Source organism: Argiope bruennichi, chromosome 3 (assembly GCF_947563725.1).
Source record: "Argiope bruennichi chromosome 3, qqArgBrue1.1, whole genome shotgun sequence".
Classification (NCBI taxonomy): domain Eukaryota; kingdom Metazoa; phylum Arthropoda; class Arachnida; order Araneae; family Araneidae; genus Argiope; species Argiope bruennichi.
Window position 1 is genome coordinate 34,875,704 of NC_079153.1, and position 19,140 is coordinate 34,894,843.

Here is a 19,140-nt window from a genome sequence, read left to right on the forward strand (position 1 = left end):
AATTTCTAACCAACAATTTTGTTACAATATCTGTATCTCAAAATATTTTGTAATTAATTAACTCGAACCAAATAAAAATTTAAATAATTTTAAAATAAAGGACTCAATCATTAATTTAGTTTATTCGCCATGATTTCTATGAATTCAGCTGATTGTTTTTGACTAGCCTACACCAGTTTAAAAAAAAAAGGAACAAAAACAGAAGCCTGCAGACTATCAAAGTCATCAGATAAAACACTAAAAAAATCCCATATCCAATTTCACGCGGCTCCAGCGAAAAAAAAAAAAAAAAAAACTGTATGATTTCATATTTTTAAAAAATGCTACAGCAAGAAGCACTCAAAATACGGGCGGAAATAGCAGTTGAATTACGATCGTTTTGAGTTGGAATAATGCATGAAGTACTTTCCTCCTTGAAGAGTAATGAGCATTAAATGAAGTTTATATGTTTCTTTCTTTTTCAGAGGCAGATGTTTTGCAAGAGAAGTAAAACTAGACGGTTTTAAGTGCTAATGATGTTTTACGTATTTGTTTATTTTTCGCTGAAATGGAATTAAAAATTAACAAGTTTGTCTGTTTATCACTGTGTGACTCGCCTGTAAATTTCATCCGGTAATTTTTTTAATAATTAGCCTTAAAGTCGGATCGGGTGCTCTAATAATTAGCTACTTTAATGAAGGCTAAATTGATTTAAAAAAGTTTTTTTTTTAATTCAAACAGTTATTTACAAAAAGTTTTTTTTAATACACATAAAAGTGTGCACATTATTTAATTAAAATCTCAGATTTCAATCAATAAACTATTTTTTTAAAATTTATTCAGATAAAAAATGAATTAATAAAATTTGGGGATATAATAAAATTAAATAGCAGATTAGTGCATATTAACTGCGCAAAGAAAATATGATTTACAAGAAATTCATTTACATATATTTAAGAATATTTTAAGACATTTCAAAGAATTATGCAATTTTTGTACCTCATTTTATTTAAACTAAAATACTCCATATTGTCAGTTTTTTTAATACTAGCTCATAATATCCGGTGTTTCACGGAATTAAATAATAATGTTTAATATTTATAATGCAACAAAAACATTTTTATGAATTATTATAGTAAATAAAACCCTTTTATAGTTTAAATGTTTTTTTAATCAAAAAAGAGTATTAATTGAACCAGACGATTTTTTATAAATCATCGATAGCTAATTTTCTCAAAAAATTATAAATATAATTTAATAATACTTGAAACATTTTTTCACAAATACTGAAACTAAGAATATTTCTTAACGAGAAATAAACTAGGCAATAAATTAATCAGTTAAATTTCTATTAATAAAAACATGAAAAATTTATTTTAGTATTCTTTCAAAATTTTGTTCATGTATTCCAGTAGTTCTTAGTATATATTTTTGTTCTTTAACAACAAAAAATATTGTTACAAAAATTGAGAATTGCTTGACTTATTTATTTCGTCTTAGAATGTATAGGTAAAGATGATAGGAGTATTTAAAATTAGTAATCTAATCAAGTACACTTCAAAATTCTTTTAAAAACTTACAAAACATTGTTAAAATATTTTTAAAATTAAACAAAAATAAAAAATTAAAGGCACAGTAATTCGAAATCTCAATGTTGTCTAGCAAAAGACAATTTATAAATTTCCATATTTCAGAATCGTCTGCAGCTATTGAATAATTTAGTAAATTTTGAAAAATTAATTTAAAAAATGAAAGAAAAAAATGCACAGAAATGAAAGGGTAACCCGCTTTGAAGTTGCTGTAGAAAAAGATATAAAATTTCGAATTACTTCTAATTAATTGAACGTTGAATTTTTTGTATTTTGAGAAGCTGATAATATTCTTTGCCTTGTTTTAAATAAATAATAAAAATTTAGTTGTATTTGGCCCAAATGTTTAAGAAAAGATGTAGTTTATACGTTATCAAAAGTAGTTTTATTTATATTATGAACCCAAGCCGATGCATAGCCGAAATGCATATTTATCTACATATTTTTTTACTCCTTTAAAAAAACAGAATTTGTATATTTATATTCTTAACTGTGATTTAATACTAAATGAATATGATCGATTAGGTCCCCGTTGAGTTATTACTTGATGAACGGTGAAATATAATGGCAAGATGTTATAAATGTTTTACGAACATATTTGAGATTAATACTTGTGCATAGCGATTTTACATATCCTGTATTTGTTTTATACTAATCGCCTTTGGCGATCAAGTGGCTCGCTTGGAATATTGGTTTTATTTAATCACAGTGCTTGATGTAAATTCACGTCCATGATTCCTCCAAATTGTATGTATTAAAATTGTATTATTTTAATTGTTATATGTTCTGCTCATTGTGTAAATGAATCTTTTTAAGGAAAACTAGTCCCACGACATGATAGCATTTTGAAAAATGTAAATGCCCAATACATATATCGTTTAAATTTTGCGGTAATGTAACTTCACTTTCGTTATCTAAACTGCTCACATATCAAACAGAATCCTTCTTCTTTAGATTTTAACAATGAAAGAAAATCAAGCGATTAAATATTTGATGATACAACGAAATCGATTTGAATTTCGGGGTAACATAATTGGAAATTAGGTAGAAAAATATTTTCTAAAAGCTCTTAAAATTCGGGAAAAATTTGCACCGTTATTAAATTGATATCATTAAAAATATGTTATTTTAATTTTGAAACAGCAGAAGATTTATTTTTGTGCAGTAATTCATTTAATTTTCAATTAAGTGAAATTCTATTTGGGATTTTTAAAAAATCATTTCGAAATGCCAACTTTCAAGGTATATATATATGCCAAATTTGGTTGTTGTATTTCAAACAATCTGTCTTGCAGAGCGCCAACGCACATAAATATATGTTCATCTTCATTATTGGTAAAGATGTGTTTACTGGGCACATTCTGTTATTTATCGATAAAAATGAAAAAATAAAAATAAATTTTGAACTTTATACAATCTCCCCCACCCCTTCATCGCCTGCCATTTTAAATTCAAAGGAAATTTCGCTTTGAATTGAAAATATGTCTTATTTCAATTACCTTACAGACAGAAACACAGCTTTGAGAAAATTGTTGAAAGCAGATAAGTTTCTCCAACCCATTATTTCAAAAAGGTACTCCATTCAATTAAATTCAAGATGGTAAATGTCATGAAATTATTCTATGAAGCATCTAAATTATTTAATAGAGCAAAATATCAATTATCTAAATAAATATGGTTTTTGTCTTTTTTTTTGGAATTACTTGGATATTTATATGAGCCACTTAGACTAAAGTTCTGACAAAATGAATTTTTTAAAAAATAAATGTAGAAAAATTTTATTTTAAACTTGTAAAGATTTAAAGAACAACAGAACTTAGTACTTCATTCTCAAAAAAAAACATTGTGGAATTTTTAGCATCTTAAAAAAAAACACCCGAATATATGGGTGAGAAAATATATAAACAAAAATCCATGCTAATTATTCATGTTGGAATTCGTAAGTTTTTGCCTTCTTTTTCTAATTGTAAATTTTAAATTTATACCGAATATTACCTTATAAGATATTTTTCCAAATTATAATTTTTATTTTCTGAATTGCTAAATAATTTTTGAAACTGAAACTAACTCCATAGCATTTATAGTCAATTATATTTACATTGCCAGTAGAGGGGTAAAGAATGGATGATGTACGACCATTTAACTAATCCTGAATGTAATTTTAATACATTTTTATAAGTGATTCATTTAATTGATTAGAATTTCCTTTTCAACAAGAACTAACAGGATTTTGAATAATTTAAATAACTAATAATCTTCTCTAATAATAATAATTAAACATTTAAATCAAACTAAATTATAATCAATATTTAGGTTGCTAATAGAGGGTTTAGGATGGTTGCAATGTTTTTTCAATAAACCAATCCAGAATATTTCCTGTAATGGAAATGTATTTTATAAGTGATTCATTTAATTATACAGAATTGTCTTTCTACAATAACGATCTAGGTTTTGAGTGATTGAACTCTGAATGACTAGTAATCTTAGCTTGTTTTTCTACCATAAAACAATACTTAGGCCAGGTTACTTCGATGAATCAACAAAAATATTCCCCCTTTAATTAACATGAGGTGTTGAGAAGAAATTACAAATCTACTTTTAAGTGCTCTTTTACAAGAGGTCGTTAAGTTAAATACCGAGACTAATAATTCTACCGTTAAAGTATCCTATATCCTCTAAGCAACAATAATTGTTGACCTTTACCCCCTGCTATAAGCCTTTGGAATCGTGGATTTGGCGAGACTTCCAACAGACCAAGAGGATAAACAATAATAAAAACAATAAAATTATCCCTTAAGTATGCCTTATCTCTTTTATTTCTCACTTATAATTTTGCGCTGAGGATAAATAAGAATAATTTTCATACTCATCCTTACGTTTTATCAAAATTCTGAAGAACTCAAGTCACACCCATTGTCTTTCCTCCATTTTTAAGTGGCGTTAAAGTTATCAGCGCGACGTAATTAAATTTGACACCCTAATGGAAACCGTAAATAATGCAAGGTCTAACAAGCATTCACTTTCAACAGGAGGGGGAATGCATGCAGCCCACTCATTTTGAAATCGTTGAAATGACGAATGAGTAAAAATTATTAACATCTGCCCAGTAAAAACGGATGTTTCCAGCTGCAACATATTATACGAACGTAATTAAGCTTATTAAGTCAAAGTAAACAACAAAAGACACATTTTTTCAAAGTCAGTTTTAAAGTTCTTGACATGTGACGCCTAGCAACCTTCGTCATTTTTTTTACATCTGCACAATATCAAAATCAGATCATTTGGAACCGAATAGCAATCAGATATTAAATGTCAAATATTTCGAGGTTATGTAAAACATAATTTTCTATTTTTTTTTAATTAATTAATTAATTTTAAATGCCAGTTATCAATATATGATGATTGTAACCTCTCATGTAATCTTGTTTTTGGAGTAACATATCGCAAACGTGATAAAATGTCATGTCTTTAGCATATTAAGTTTTGAAAACGAATTTTTTTTCAATTAAATAAAGCGTGATTCTAAAATTTCTGATGAAAAGGGACATTCTCTATAAACAAATACTAGATTTTCTATATCACAAAAAATTTTGGACGAAAAGTTAAAAAGGTTCTCTTTTTATTTTCTGATACCTTCGAGGAGAATGCGCGTGTGTTAGCTCTCTAACAAACAGTCTCACATAGAACTATAAAATTTGGTTATACTTTTAAGGATTGGAATGGACACTTCGATCACAATCTCAAAAGAATTTGAATATAAGATTTTTAATAAATAAAAAAATCATAATATTTCGAGATTATTGCAATAGAACCAGCTGCGAATTTCTGATTAAGTAACGGCCAGCTGCTTTCTGGTTCAAAGGGGTGCCACAAACAGATTAACTAAAATATACTACTAGTCCAGTTGTCAAATAAATTTTATCTTTTATAAATAGCTTTTCAATGGATAAGTTTGTAAGAAATGCATATTTTTTAATGTGTACGAAAATTATTAAAATAATTACTTTTTTATAATACATTGGAATATTAATGATCTCATGAATCATGAGCTAGATTTGATATATTACACTTGAAATCTTCAGTAAAATAATTTTTAATCTTATAATTGATTAAAATTTATCATTTTTAATAATTTTCATAATCTAATGATTTTCTTACTTTATATTTGTTAGTAAAGTAAACATTCTTTAATCAATTTTCCCACAATATACATATTGAAAAAATAAAGGCAGATATATTTTTACTATGGAATTGAAACTGAAAAAGAAACTGATATAACTCATTAATATAAATCTTCATTAAATCAGTAACTAATTAAAAATAGGAAACTAAATTGACCGATTATTAAAAGAGACTCCTAGTTATTTTGTCTAGGGTCGCAAAATGCCTAGTTAATGAGTATCACCGAACACTGTTTTATCCTTTCGGACAATTTAAATGTTTCAGTAATTTTTTAAAATTCTACTAAAAGTGTTTCTATTTGATTTTGATATCTATAGCCATGGCTCGTGTATACGAAAGAACGTATTGATAAAAGGCTCCATTGACAGATTTTGGGGTAAGTGACTGCCTACGACCGCTGAAATAAAGAGAGGCCGCAAACAGGTGGTTTACAAGGTCTGCTTGCGACAATCTTTTACAAATTAATTTGTTTGGCAGGTCTACTACGAATAAATCAATTTATGAGAGATGAGGACAGAATTAGGACAGGTTCCTACTTATCTAATTTACATTCCTTTCTTATTACATCATTTATAAAATCGAGTGTTTTCTTAAATAACATTACTTACAAAAATGGATATTGCGCAATCATGAATCATAATAAATAAATAATAATAACATATACGTATTCACAAAGTTATTAAAATAAAAGATTAAAATATTAATCATTAAGATATTGTATTACAAAAACAGGTGATAAAATGCGTAACTCCATTGTATTAAAAGAGCGACTTAATAATGTCCACTGCTTAAAATAGCAAAATATCTAAATCCGCCACTAAATATAACTCCCGAAAATGTTATTGCACAAAACTAGTTTTTACATTATTGTAAAACTTTAAAAAAATGTCATTTCATTGCTATCAATTTACTATATCATAAATAAATCATCGCTTCTGTGTCTAACTCAATTTAATGCTTAGAAAATACTTCACTGAAATAATAATAATAATCATAAATAATAATTTATTTTATTATTATTTATGAATTGTTATTATTACTTTGTTAATTATTAGCTTAATCCTTTAAACTATGCATAAAAGATTTAATGAGTAATTAGCAAAAAATTATTCGATGTTTAACACATTTTGCACAAAAAATTATGAAGCATAAGAAAGGGTTTTAATAAATGCCTTATTAAATTAAATAATTGGTTAATGCTGATTTCTTTCGCATGTATGAAATATACAGGAAATATTGTAATAGTCAAACAATTCGTACTCAAGATTTTGACGAATCTCCATGTTTCAGACCTACCTGAGAAACAAATTTTGGCATTATGTTTGTTTGACGATCTGTGAACACGATACCTCAAAAACGCTTTGAACTAGACGAATGAAATTTGGTACATGGTATTACGACTACACTTATAGATTCCCATCAGATTTTGAATGAAATTCATTTATAGGAAATTTGTCTGGCTGGTTGTATTAGTGAACTGTATATATGAAAAATGTATAGAACTAGGTAAATAAAAGTTAGGTCTATAAGCTTAACGTCTAAAATAAAGATACTTATTAAATTTTGAAATAAATCAGTCAAAGATGTAAATACGTTGCCAAGTTGCCACTCACAATGTTTAGATGCATTTTATGTCATTCTTTAAACATTATTAGTAAATTACGGGAAAGGGGAATTAGGTTGTGAAGTTTTCTTTTTTTTTTTAAATCATTCAAGACAGTCAGTAGAGAAATCTCGAGATAATGAAATTCCTTGCTGGAACAGATTTTCTTATTAAAATTATAATAGAATTGCAAACAACAGAAGGGTTTTTCGTATTGTAATAATTTATATACCACAGCTTATTACATTAAAAATGTTATAAGCTTTTGTGATATGCGATAACTTTGTTTACAAATACTGAAATACAAGAAATATTTAATGAAGGTTTTATGAGAATTATTTAAATAGTTTATTTTTCATCAATTATAAAATAAGAAAATAATTTTATCCCGAGCAACGTTGGGTATATCAACTAGTTTTTAAATAAAATTAATCGAAAAATAATCCCACCTTAACCAGCCTCTTTGCTATTCCCTAATACTAATACTATTTCTTAATTAAATTTTTAATTTAAAATGCAAGACAAATTCATAAACAAAGTAAAGTGAAATACGATTCCAATGTACAGCACACTCCCGAGTATCCGGCCTAATATAGAGGAACGGCAGTCCGGATAACAGTATTGCCGGATAGACCGGAACTAAATGAATTCATTTCTTTGCCCACCAATACCAGAAGACAAAGTTTCTATACCTAAACTCACTGTTATAGAAACAGTTGCCGATAATGTGTCGAGTTAAAATAGAAGACTCTGTACTGGTAGCTTATATATGTTAATATACTGCACTGCACGTTTCAAGAATTTAGTAGAGAAAAGGTAAATTAAAAGTTATTAATTGTTCTCATTTTAGCATAAATTCTGTAATGCCTATTTTAAAAGCAGGAAATATAAACAAAACATTAACGTAAATCGTAGGCCTAATTCTTAAGAAAATTGACTCAAACTGATTTTATTTTTCACTAATAAATGACTAAATAAATATGAAAAGGTAATCCTAAGATAAGAGTCAAAACGTACAGTGTTTAGGTTTTGAAAAAAGTCCTTAATAGATGAATTAATAGACGCCTTGTCTTCCTCATTAAATTGCGATAAAAGAAAACTAGGTCGGATAGTACGGAAGCCTGATAGTCTCGAACCGGATACTCGGGAGTATACTGTATTAGCTTCATACCTTCCGGAAGTGTTATTTTACCCTAAACACTTAATTTAAGACTGGAGAAAAATAGATTTTCCCCGCAGTTGCATTTCACTCCTCCAGTGTTTAAGTAACTAAATCATCTCTTTGGGAATCCAAGATGCTAGATAGGTTCAACTCAGCTAGTTTTCCCAACTCTTATGCTCATGAGCATATTACAAATATTAAACTCAAGCACATCAAAAATAATTGCGAAAAGAAGTTAGCCACATATTGCTTCAAATTTTGGGTATCCAAACGAAATGCTTATTTCAATTTGAATTTCAATAAAAGAATTGCATTTTGGCGACAGTGATAAACCAAATCCGAATAATCTTCCATTAGTGATAAAGCAAAAGATAATATGCACTCAACAAATGTATTTAATATCGTTGCAAGACAAGAAAAATGTATAAATGCAATTACTAAAATAATGAAAGGTAATATCATAAGATATATTTAAAAATGTTTTTCAAAACTTACTAAAAATTGTTTAAAAATTGCACAAAAATAGAATAATTTTTAATTTTAAAGTGGTGTAAAAGTGGTCTTTGCACAATGATAAATTATCAAAGAAAAACTTTAATATAATTAGTTTTGAATTAAAAATCATATTATAATTAATCGAAATTCCAAAATTAACTTTCCAGAATGTGTTTGAGCACAAAACGGATTTTTATTTCATTATAAAACTTTAAAAATTAAAATCTTTTCAGTGATAACCAATTTAATGGCTAAAATGTTTTTTACTATTTTAATTATCAAGCAAGAACTTTTTAAGTATATTTTGCAAAAATATTTTCATTCTGGATTGAAAGTGAAATTATTTAGTGCCAGATATATTTCATCTTGGATTTTTTTTTTCTTTCATTGTTGAAAGTCAACGAATGAAGAAGATTCGATGTACATTTCCATACTGAATTTCTGTTTAAAGCAAGTTTTTAATACAATTTTCAATTTATTTTAAAATTCTGAGGCAATTACAGTTAACATTTAAGTTCAGAAGTAAGTGATGACGAAAATTTTTTGATATTCGTCCACTTTTAAATCTTGTAATTTTACCTTCATTTTCTAGTGCTTTGAAATTTTTATAGATACAAAGAAATTGATATTGAATAATTCTTGAAATAGTATGCAAATTCTGTGATAAATCTTGCACTATACAAATTTTAAATAATTTAACATTAATTCTAAATTATTCTACTTTTTATCCTCGTAATCTTTCTGAACATACTTCTATTCAGCAAATATGCTATTGGATTAATTGAAGTTTAATTACTTTAATTTTAACTAAAATTAAAATTTTAGGTGAAATAACAGTTAACTATGGTGAACAATGAACATAGCTGAGTAAAATTTTTAAATAGTATCAGTTGCATGTCTACCAAAATCTGAGATTGCAAATCTATCAAAATATAAAATTACTCAAATTCATATTAAAAAAATCTAAAGAAAATTCTTCGCAAAAAATATTTCTAATTTACTAACTGGTCGTCAACACTGCTCATGTTAAATATAAACGACTTATCTGTAAACAATCAATGTTCAAAGAAATAACATTTATTTAAATTTTTTAACGTCTCTTGAACAACTTCGATCACTTATTTGATAAATAACAAATTTTAATAAATTTAAATCAGAAATTTTAGCGAAAATTTCCTATTTAAATCGAGCTTTTAACAATTTTTACTTCAAATATAGGATATTTGAAAAAAATCACTGAAACGACCTCTGAAATGTTCGGCATGATCCCAACAAGGACCATACCGTTCAGTTGATGGAAATCAAATTTTCAGAAGTCAACATTCAAATCTTTACATTGTAACCATAATTATTGCATAATTATAAAGTAAAGAAATGAAAAATTATATATTATAACAAATAGTAGACAAAAAAAATTATTTCAAGTTTGGACTTTAAAATTGTTTCTCCCACGCGATCTCATTTTCATTTTTAAAAAAAGCTTTGTTACAAGCACAAAAAGATTGTAAATAATTATTTTAAAAAATACAATAATTTATAATTACAAAACACTAATTATGCATGTTTATTTATTAAAATATCTAACAGTTGGGAGAATATATCCCTATTTTCAAAATTTAATTTGTTCAAATTTTAAAAGCATAAAGAAAAGCTAACATTTTTATGATAACATTTGTCGTCTCATCTGTTTTAAATGCATTTGAAATATTTGTTTAGAGAAGTTAATGAAATATTGGTTGAGTTCTGTTGTTGAATGAGAATATATTTTTAGTTTCTCAAAAATATTTCTTTTTGGACAACATCAGATTAGTTAGTAAAATAAAAAGTTGAAAGAAAAAAAGAAATAGAAAAATAAAGCATAACTAGGGTATATAAAACCAATGATTTTTATACAATTTCTGTAATTGGAACACTAACCATTTTAAAATTTTGTGGCACCGCCTACCTAATATTACATTTATATATATATATTTCTTTTCAACGTCATACAAATTAAATTTAGTAATAGATGTCAGTTTTATAATCTCCGTTTAAAAATTTCTTAATTCATAAAAATTGTTGAAATTGTGAATACATTAATGAATTTTTTTATGAAATAATTTTTGCTGGGAACAACAAATTTGAGTTTGTTCGAGGTTTCTTTTTCAAACTTCTTACTTTATTTTGGCGCAAACGCCACTTTTGGCTATGCTGTTGGCGATATTCATGTATCGGAAAAGCTTTTCTAGCAAATTTTAATTTATAAAACTGAATTATAAAATGTGAAAAAAACATTGTGTCAAGAAAAAAACATGAGGACATATTAAAATGTTGAGGCAAGGAAATCTCGAAAGAAATAATGTTATACAAAGCATATCATGTAGTACATGTATGTTATCTTTCCTTAAAATTACATTCCTCATATTCGGTATGTTGTGAGACACCATGATTGTAACAGAGAGATGGATTAGTGAACAATTATATACTTTGATTTAATGTTTTATAAACCAGGCTCCAAAATATTAGTAAGATAATTTAAGTAATTTTCCCTAATTCAGAATTTTTATAGTAAAATTACAGGCTCTTGAATGAATTAGCTCATGTACTGACATTTTTTTTTTTTTTTGAATAATTTACATTTACTCTAGTGCATTCATTTTTTATTACATTATTCTATTTAGAGTTAATATATTATCAACTTTTTAATATGTTAATAGCCTGAAAAATTATAAGACTTCCAAGTGTAGATATTGCAATTTTATTCTTCAAAATATAACTTCTTAAAATGAGGTTCGTGAACTCGTGTGGTATCAAGCAAAAAATTTTTTATGATAGTAAAAAAAAGTTATATGGTTTATTTAAAGTTTTATTTGAGATTCCTCCTATTAATTAAATTTGTTAACAGCTTTTCTTGATTTAAAATATTTAAAATACTAAACTTGATTTTAAATATTAAACGGTATTGTGGAAATTACTCTTCTATGTGAGATTAACAAATATAATAAGTTTTTAAGACCCTCATTTAAAGCATTAAATTATTAGAAAAAATTCTTTGAAGAAGTTTCTGAACATGCGCAATTTAAGATATATATAAATCTAATTAACAATAATTTAAAATAAAGAACGAAGAAAGAGTGCTAATGTTATGAATTTTGGTTAGTGCACAATATTCAAACTCACAATATTTAGACGATCGATGTTTAAAAAAAGTGACAACTCGGAATTATTTTTAACTCCTTAATCATGCACCATTCATGCATTTAATTATAATTGCTTAAACTTATAAGCTAAAATTAAACCATCTGAAACACTAATTAAAAAAAACTATAAATAATCCGAAAACACCAAGTTTTCAATGGATTCATTGTTGAATCAGTATGATATTCCTGAAATCGAATGTTTCATCTAATTAGATAGTAAAGAAGTCAAAACAGTTTTGGGCTTAAGAAGGAAAGGTAATTCCTTTAGTGAATATAAAATAACATTAACTCCAATTTACAGTTTATAAGTTTTAAATTACAATAATATAAATTGGTCTTTTGAGAGCCGCAAAAACTTTGGTTAGAAATATTTCAAAATAAAACAATTTCTAGATGTTGACTTTCTCAAATTGGACTTCCAATATCCAATCCAATTAGATATTGGGTTCGGATCAATGCGAAATTCAAATGACTCTATTCTGAACAACGGACACAATCAATACGTGAAGAGAATACCACCTCACCTTCAGTATTATAGTCCTGCGCTTTGGCTAATACGATCCACACGAGGAACGCGCACAGAGAACCCAGAGGGGCCCTCATGCTGGAAAAGCTACAGTCTCTCTTATCTCCTCATAAGCCCACGTTGCGACGTCGCACGCAAAAGATGACAATCCTGAGTCGGCCGAAGATGTTTCTGCTGGGATCCCGAGGAAGACACCCAGGGAAAAGGGAGGCTTTGGATCTTATGTACGGGTATCGTGGTTGTCGCCCACGCCTCGCGTGTAATGCGATCCAGGCTGCCATGACCCCCCGAGCGGGCAGTGGCCCGCCACACACTATCGCTTCAAGATGCGAGTTTGTCATCACGTTTGTCACTGTCGGGAGATAGAAAGACAACAACCGATCTCGAGATCTCCTCCGTTTTGTTGGAGTTTTGGTTTCACCAGAGTTTGTTTTGGTGCTTCAGTTCAATAGACGGTCGGCCAGTGTTCTGATCCGTGTCAATTCGGACCTTTGTTTATTGTGGGGTTTGAGTAGCGAGGGTTTAAGAATAAATGCAGCTTATGCGTTATTCAGAAAAGTTGTAAGATGAAAAATAATAGAATTATGTCCATCTCGTGAATGTATTCTTCTTTAAATAGGATTTAAAAAAAAAATTTTTAATCTTATTTCTATTTTTCTAAGGCGGAATATTTGAGAATCCCATACTATATCCATTCGTCCTTAGGTTTCAGAAACAAAACTATAGAAAATCTTTTATTTTCTGCTGTATTCCGTGGTTTTTGAGGTCTAATATGGTTACCTTTTACTATTCCAATGTTGAATTATTTTATGCCTTGTACATATAAATATCATTTAAAAAATATTTGAACTTTTTTGTATTGTTGAATCCAAATAGCGATTAAAAAAATCGATATTTAAAATGTTCATTTTAATCTTATACCACACAATAGCTCATATTTGGATCAATGCTATGATTGCCTTTCTTTAACTTAATTTCAAATAATTTAATTGGCTGATTAATAAAATATTTTATTTAATATATTTTAGCTTGAAAGAAACCTTTTTAATTCTAAAAATTTTATTAAATAATCAATTTGTAATTAAACTTATTTACCTAATTCAAATTTTTTCAAATAAATTTTCTATACTGCTTAACTCTAATTTTTTATGTGTTTAAGAGATTTATGGGTTTGTTGAAAAATAAAAACTCATATTGCTTATGGTTTATTAAAGTAATAAAATTTACTTTTAAATAAAAAACAGCAATAATATATTTTCAGTTCAATGTATATCTCAAAAAATTAATTTTAATTAAAACGATAAGATAATATTGATTTTTTTGGAATCTAATTTAAGTTTGTTATGTTTAATAACAATTTCTTTTTCTTTTTTTTTTTAAGAACTGAGTTAATATTTGAAAAGTTAATCATTCATTTTGCATAAATTGTAAGCTAAAACGAAATCAAGAACTAATAAATAATTTAAGAACATTTCAAAATACAAAAAATTTCAATTCTGTATCGATATAAAAACGTTTCATGAAAAATAACTGCTAAAGTTTAAACATAATAAATGAAGATCTTAAAAAATTAAAAAATGAGCTTTTTTTAAATTTTTAATTCCTTTTTTCCTTTAATTCCAGCATATATATATATATATAAACTTGTTTATATGAGGCATTCATTAAAAGTCAACGAAAAAGGTCATAAGCTTAAATCAGTAAGGAAATTCAGTTCAAAAAGTTTTAAAACAGAGTTCTATTAATTTGCACATCTCTGATGGAAAAAAAATTCTAATTCTGCGTAACTTGGCTCCCTGCAGAAATTGCTGAATTACAATAAAGGTTAGATTTAACCTAAAATGCGATTTAAGAGGTATTAGACTGAAAAACTATTACAGCAAGAGAAATCAATTTTTAAAACAGATTAAAATGTAATAGTTTTAATAAATGTTAATTAATTAATAAACAGAATATCATCATAATGATTAAAGTGCAGTGGAAATTTTTAATTAATTTAAAAAATTAATTTTATAAGAAGATAAGTAACTAGAAAATAGTTTTTTTATGCACCATATAAATAAAAGCCTACACATATGTGAACTATTCTTCTGAAACAGATTTTATGATATCGTTAAAAATTAACAACGATTTGTTTAATCTAAATCAGCGAAACTAGATGCAGATAAAGAAAGGATTAGATACAACAAAGGATACAACTAGAATTAGGGTTTAAACAAAAGCCGACTTTTTGAAAAACCGGTTTTCAAATTCAATATTTCAAAAAAAAAACTGGTTTTAGCCGGTTTTTGAACTTTTATCAAAAAAAAAAAAATAGTGCAAAGAAAAATATTTCATTTAATTTATAATTACTAAAAACAAAATCAATATCAAATATTAAAGACAAAATATTAAAAAAATATTAAGGATTACATATACATATAGTTTACACAAAATAACGAAAACTCAAACAAAATTTTCATATAATATTTATATTATTTTTACTAATTTTAATTTTTCCTAAGAAAATAGGATTTTAAAAAACTTAAATGGTGGATAAGTCTTGTTCTTATTTTGGACACAATATTGCGGGAAATTGAAAATACTCGTTCTCTAGATACTGAGTTTAGTTTTATAGTTTTAATGGCATCAAATAACAAGCCTAAATTTTTCGTTCTTTTATTCGTTGCTTCAAATAATGAAAATTCAACTTTGGATTTGTAAGTTTTTCTTCAGGGTCTTCAAGAAACTTATGAATTGATTTTTCCGTGGCTTCTTTTGAAAAAGCATTACTCTGATGAGTAATTTCTTCGATTTGCTCTTCATCAAAATTGGTTTCCAAACAAGAATCTGGAAATATTCTAGGCAGTATCTTTCCAGATAACTTAATAATTTCGGTTTTTGAAGCTAAAGAAAGTACACTAGATTTCCCCGCTGAACTAGAAATGTTTTGTGGATTTTGAAAATACAGCAAAAGAGTTACTAATTCTACTTGTCTTCTTTCTTGATTTCATTCTTCTAAAGCATGTAATAATATCAAACTTATTTCAGTGTTTAATTTTTTTAGTTCATTTAACAGAAATTCAAATATATCTTCTCTTGATGATAAATTGACATCTCGTCGCCCTAAGCCTTTAGCTGCCAGACGAATCGGTCCCAAAGCCGGTTTTCTTAATTTAAAAACTGGTTTTCAAATGTGATAAATTTAGTTTAAAAAAAACCGATGTTTTAAAACTGGGTTTGAAAAACCGTCAAACTCTAGCTAGAACCTATAATTCTTAATAATTTCTTTCAAGATCCAAGAAAAAATGAAACTATTCTTTAGTTCAATGAAAATATCAAGTTAAATAGAAGTTTAAAATGAATGCTTATATTCACCGTATATCTCTTGTTATGCTGCTCACTCGCTCATCAAATCACAGATTTCTTTTTTTTTTTTTATTCTATAATGAAATCTGTTGGCTTAAATTGTATAAAAATTCAATTAACTAAAGGACGAATCAGAATCTCAGTTGTTCATTAAGTCCTAATATGTGTTGAAATATCAATAATTATTCAATTATTATATATATATATATATATAATTAATTATTCGACTATTAATAATTATTCGATTATTAAATATATAATATTATTTTAAATATTATATATCATTAGAAGGTTTAATAAAAGATAATAATTAAGAGGATAAATAAATTTGAATATAAAGGAAGATATATACTAAAAACACTGAAATAAAATTATTTATCTTAAATTTTAGTAATTAGCCGCCTTTGGTGACCAGTTGGTACGCCAGGAATATTAGTTGGACGAAATTTCCATTCATTTTGATTTGCTCAAAGAAAATATTTTGGGGCATCAAACTACAATATATTTAGAGTTGTGTTATTCCTTTTTTTCTTCTAGTTATTGTGTAAAAAGTTATTACTAAATTTGAAGCAATTAGGAAATTGGGTTTATTGCTAGGAAGAGGACAGAAAGAGATTTCAGATGAAAGTGTGGAAGAAGTCGCTATTCTTGTGGTAGGAAAGCTTAAACTCTTGCTGGGGAATATTGGTTCCCAATATTCTTCAACTGATTCTCGAGCGATATCAGTAATTTGACTCTCCATTGAAACTACAATAGGAAAGGACACCCGATCTATTTTAAAATGGTATTCGTATAAGAATTAATAAGAATGATGTTAAAAGCTGCATCCTCAAAACTCGGAACAAAGCATTGATTTTATTTACCTATATTCTGACTAGAATAGCTGTTGAGAGTTCATGACCTTGGAATATTTTGAGGTGAGATGAAGGACATTTTACTCGCGAGGATACAGTGATAACTGTTGCATATGACATATTGCACATTCTAGAGTTGTATATGAACAAGCCTCCATTCTGATTGCATTACTGTATGTGCGGATTTACTGCTGATTTCATTATTGGCCCCTTTTGTCTTTGGGAAACACTCCAAAAGGGTCTGAAAACTGTTCAGTCACATGTACCCGTCTCTACACACTTCTACAGCACCAAGTCATTCCTGCCTTGCAAGAACACGAATGTTTAGGGACTACTGTCTCCGTGTAAATCGGTGCAACATCCTAAACTGACCAATAAGTGAAGGAATTGCTTCGTGTCCAGTTAGGAGATGATCGAATAGTTTTGAGACATTTTCTTCCTGGCTGACCTTCTCGTTATCCAGACTTAAACCCCTTTGATTTCTAGTTGTGGCTATTTCTATGAAATCGTGTCTATAAAGAAAGCATATGAATTTTTCTTGAATCGAAGAGAAATCAAAATGCCTTGCTGTAGCAGTTATTAAAAAATTTCATTTAATTTGAATACCCTGTAAAAAGCTTTGAACATGTGATTGATGCAAATGAAATGCACATTGAACAAAGGATACTATTAAATAATGTTTTATGGATAAATTATTATATATTTCAAATAGATTTTTACTACCATTTATGTTTTCATATCAATTTTCTGTTGCTGTAATCGTTTTTAGATCCAATTGTTTTTTGCATTCGAATATTCGGTGAAATCTAATTTTTATTCTAGGAATTCAGCAATTTTTGTAGCTCGTAAAGCTCTGTAGGATTTTATTTATTTATTTATTCATCTAAAATGAAAAGATAAAAAATAAAGTCTTCTAGTTGAAAACTTTTTGAATTTTATTTTATCTCTCTTAGAGTTAAACTTACTATTTCGTTTAATGAGTATTTCATTTAAATATTTCGTGCTTGTACATATCTAATTAAGTTGAGATTGAAATAAAAAATTGTATTAAATTAAAAATAATGAATCACATTTTTTTGAAAATTCACTGATTTAGTCACGTTTAAATTTTTGAAGAAACCACATATTTGTCAGTGACATGTTTTGCGTATTTATTTTTTGGTTTATTTCATATTTTTATATATTTTATATTTTATTACGGGACTGAAAATTATCAATTACATTTCTTATATAAAACGATGTTCATTATTCCACGAAAAAAATAATTTTAAGCATTCCATTATAATGGAATTAAAAATCGTGTTATTTTAATAACATTAGGTCTGTTATATTTATCTGTGTTGAATATTTGGTTGAGTCGTTTGCCAGTGTATTTCTACTGATATTAAGAGTAAAAAATCACTAAAGGCAAAAATATTTTGTATCAGTACCAATGGTAAAGCAGTGATAATATTTTATTTATTATTCAAACGAACCTTCAAACTGAAATCATATCCCTTGACATTATAGAACCATTAAAGGCGTAATTGTGGGAATAATGTACAGAGTGGTTTTAATTAAAGTTCCACTTTCAAATGGTCATAAAAAGAAAACTGCTGGTCCAAATCTTATCAAACTTGGTAATAATTTAAGATCATGGGAATTTCTTTTCCTCCAAAAAAAAGCTCAACTCGCGAACGGGGGGGTGGGGTGGATGGCGCTGTATGCAATGTTGTTATGCAAAATAAGACAAGAAGACATCGATTTAAAATGTGTTTAATCGTTTCTGAAATGTGTTACAAATCATGTTCAATGTGTGTTATCTCAAAAGCGCTGTTTATGGTGATAATCTAAACAATTTGTCGGAATGAAAGATGCGATACAGAGACATTCGCGTAACATTCTTCCTGATACGCTAAGAGCTTTTGTTGAGAATGCAGTAAAGCTATTTAAGCTGCTTTCACAAAATAGTGGAAGCCACATTGAACATGCTTTGTAATACTTTTTAGAAACGATTAAATGCATTTTAAACGGTTAAAAATAATTTCATGCCCTATTTTACTTTACAATATTGCATACAGCACCATATTCCCCTGGTGGTGAGTTTTTGAACTTTTTTTTTTTGGTGGAAAAGAAATTTCTATGACTTTCTTCAAACTATTATCAAGTTTGATAATATTTTATCCAGTAGTTTTCTTTTTATGACCATTTTAAAGTGAAATTTTAATTATAACCACCCTGTAT

The 19,140-nt window shown here is 27.3% G+C and overlaps 1 protein-coding gene across 1 annotated transcript in view; it reads right to left on the reverse strand.

The window, feature by feature from the left end:
- The window catches only part of LOC129963058 (collagen alpha-1(I) chain-like), a 66,076-nt gene extending 53,137 nt beyond the window's left edge, over window positions 1-12,939 (reverse strand). The window contains exon 1 of the mRNA XM_056077083.1: window positions 12,714-12,939. Coding sequence (XP_055933058.1) covers window positions 12,714-12,792 — 79 coding nt within the window. The 5' untranslated portion in view covers window positions 12,793-12,939. The remainder of the gene's footprint in view (window positions 1-12,713) is intronic.
- Window positions 12,940-19,140: the final 6,201 nt, after the last annotated feature.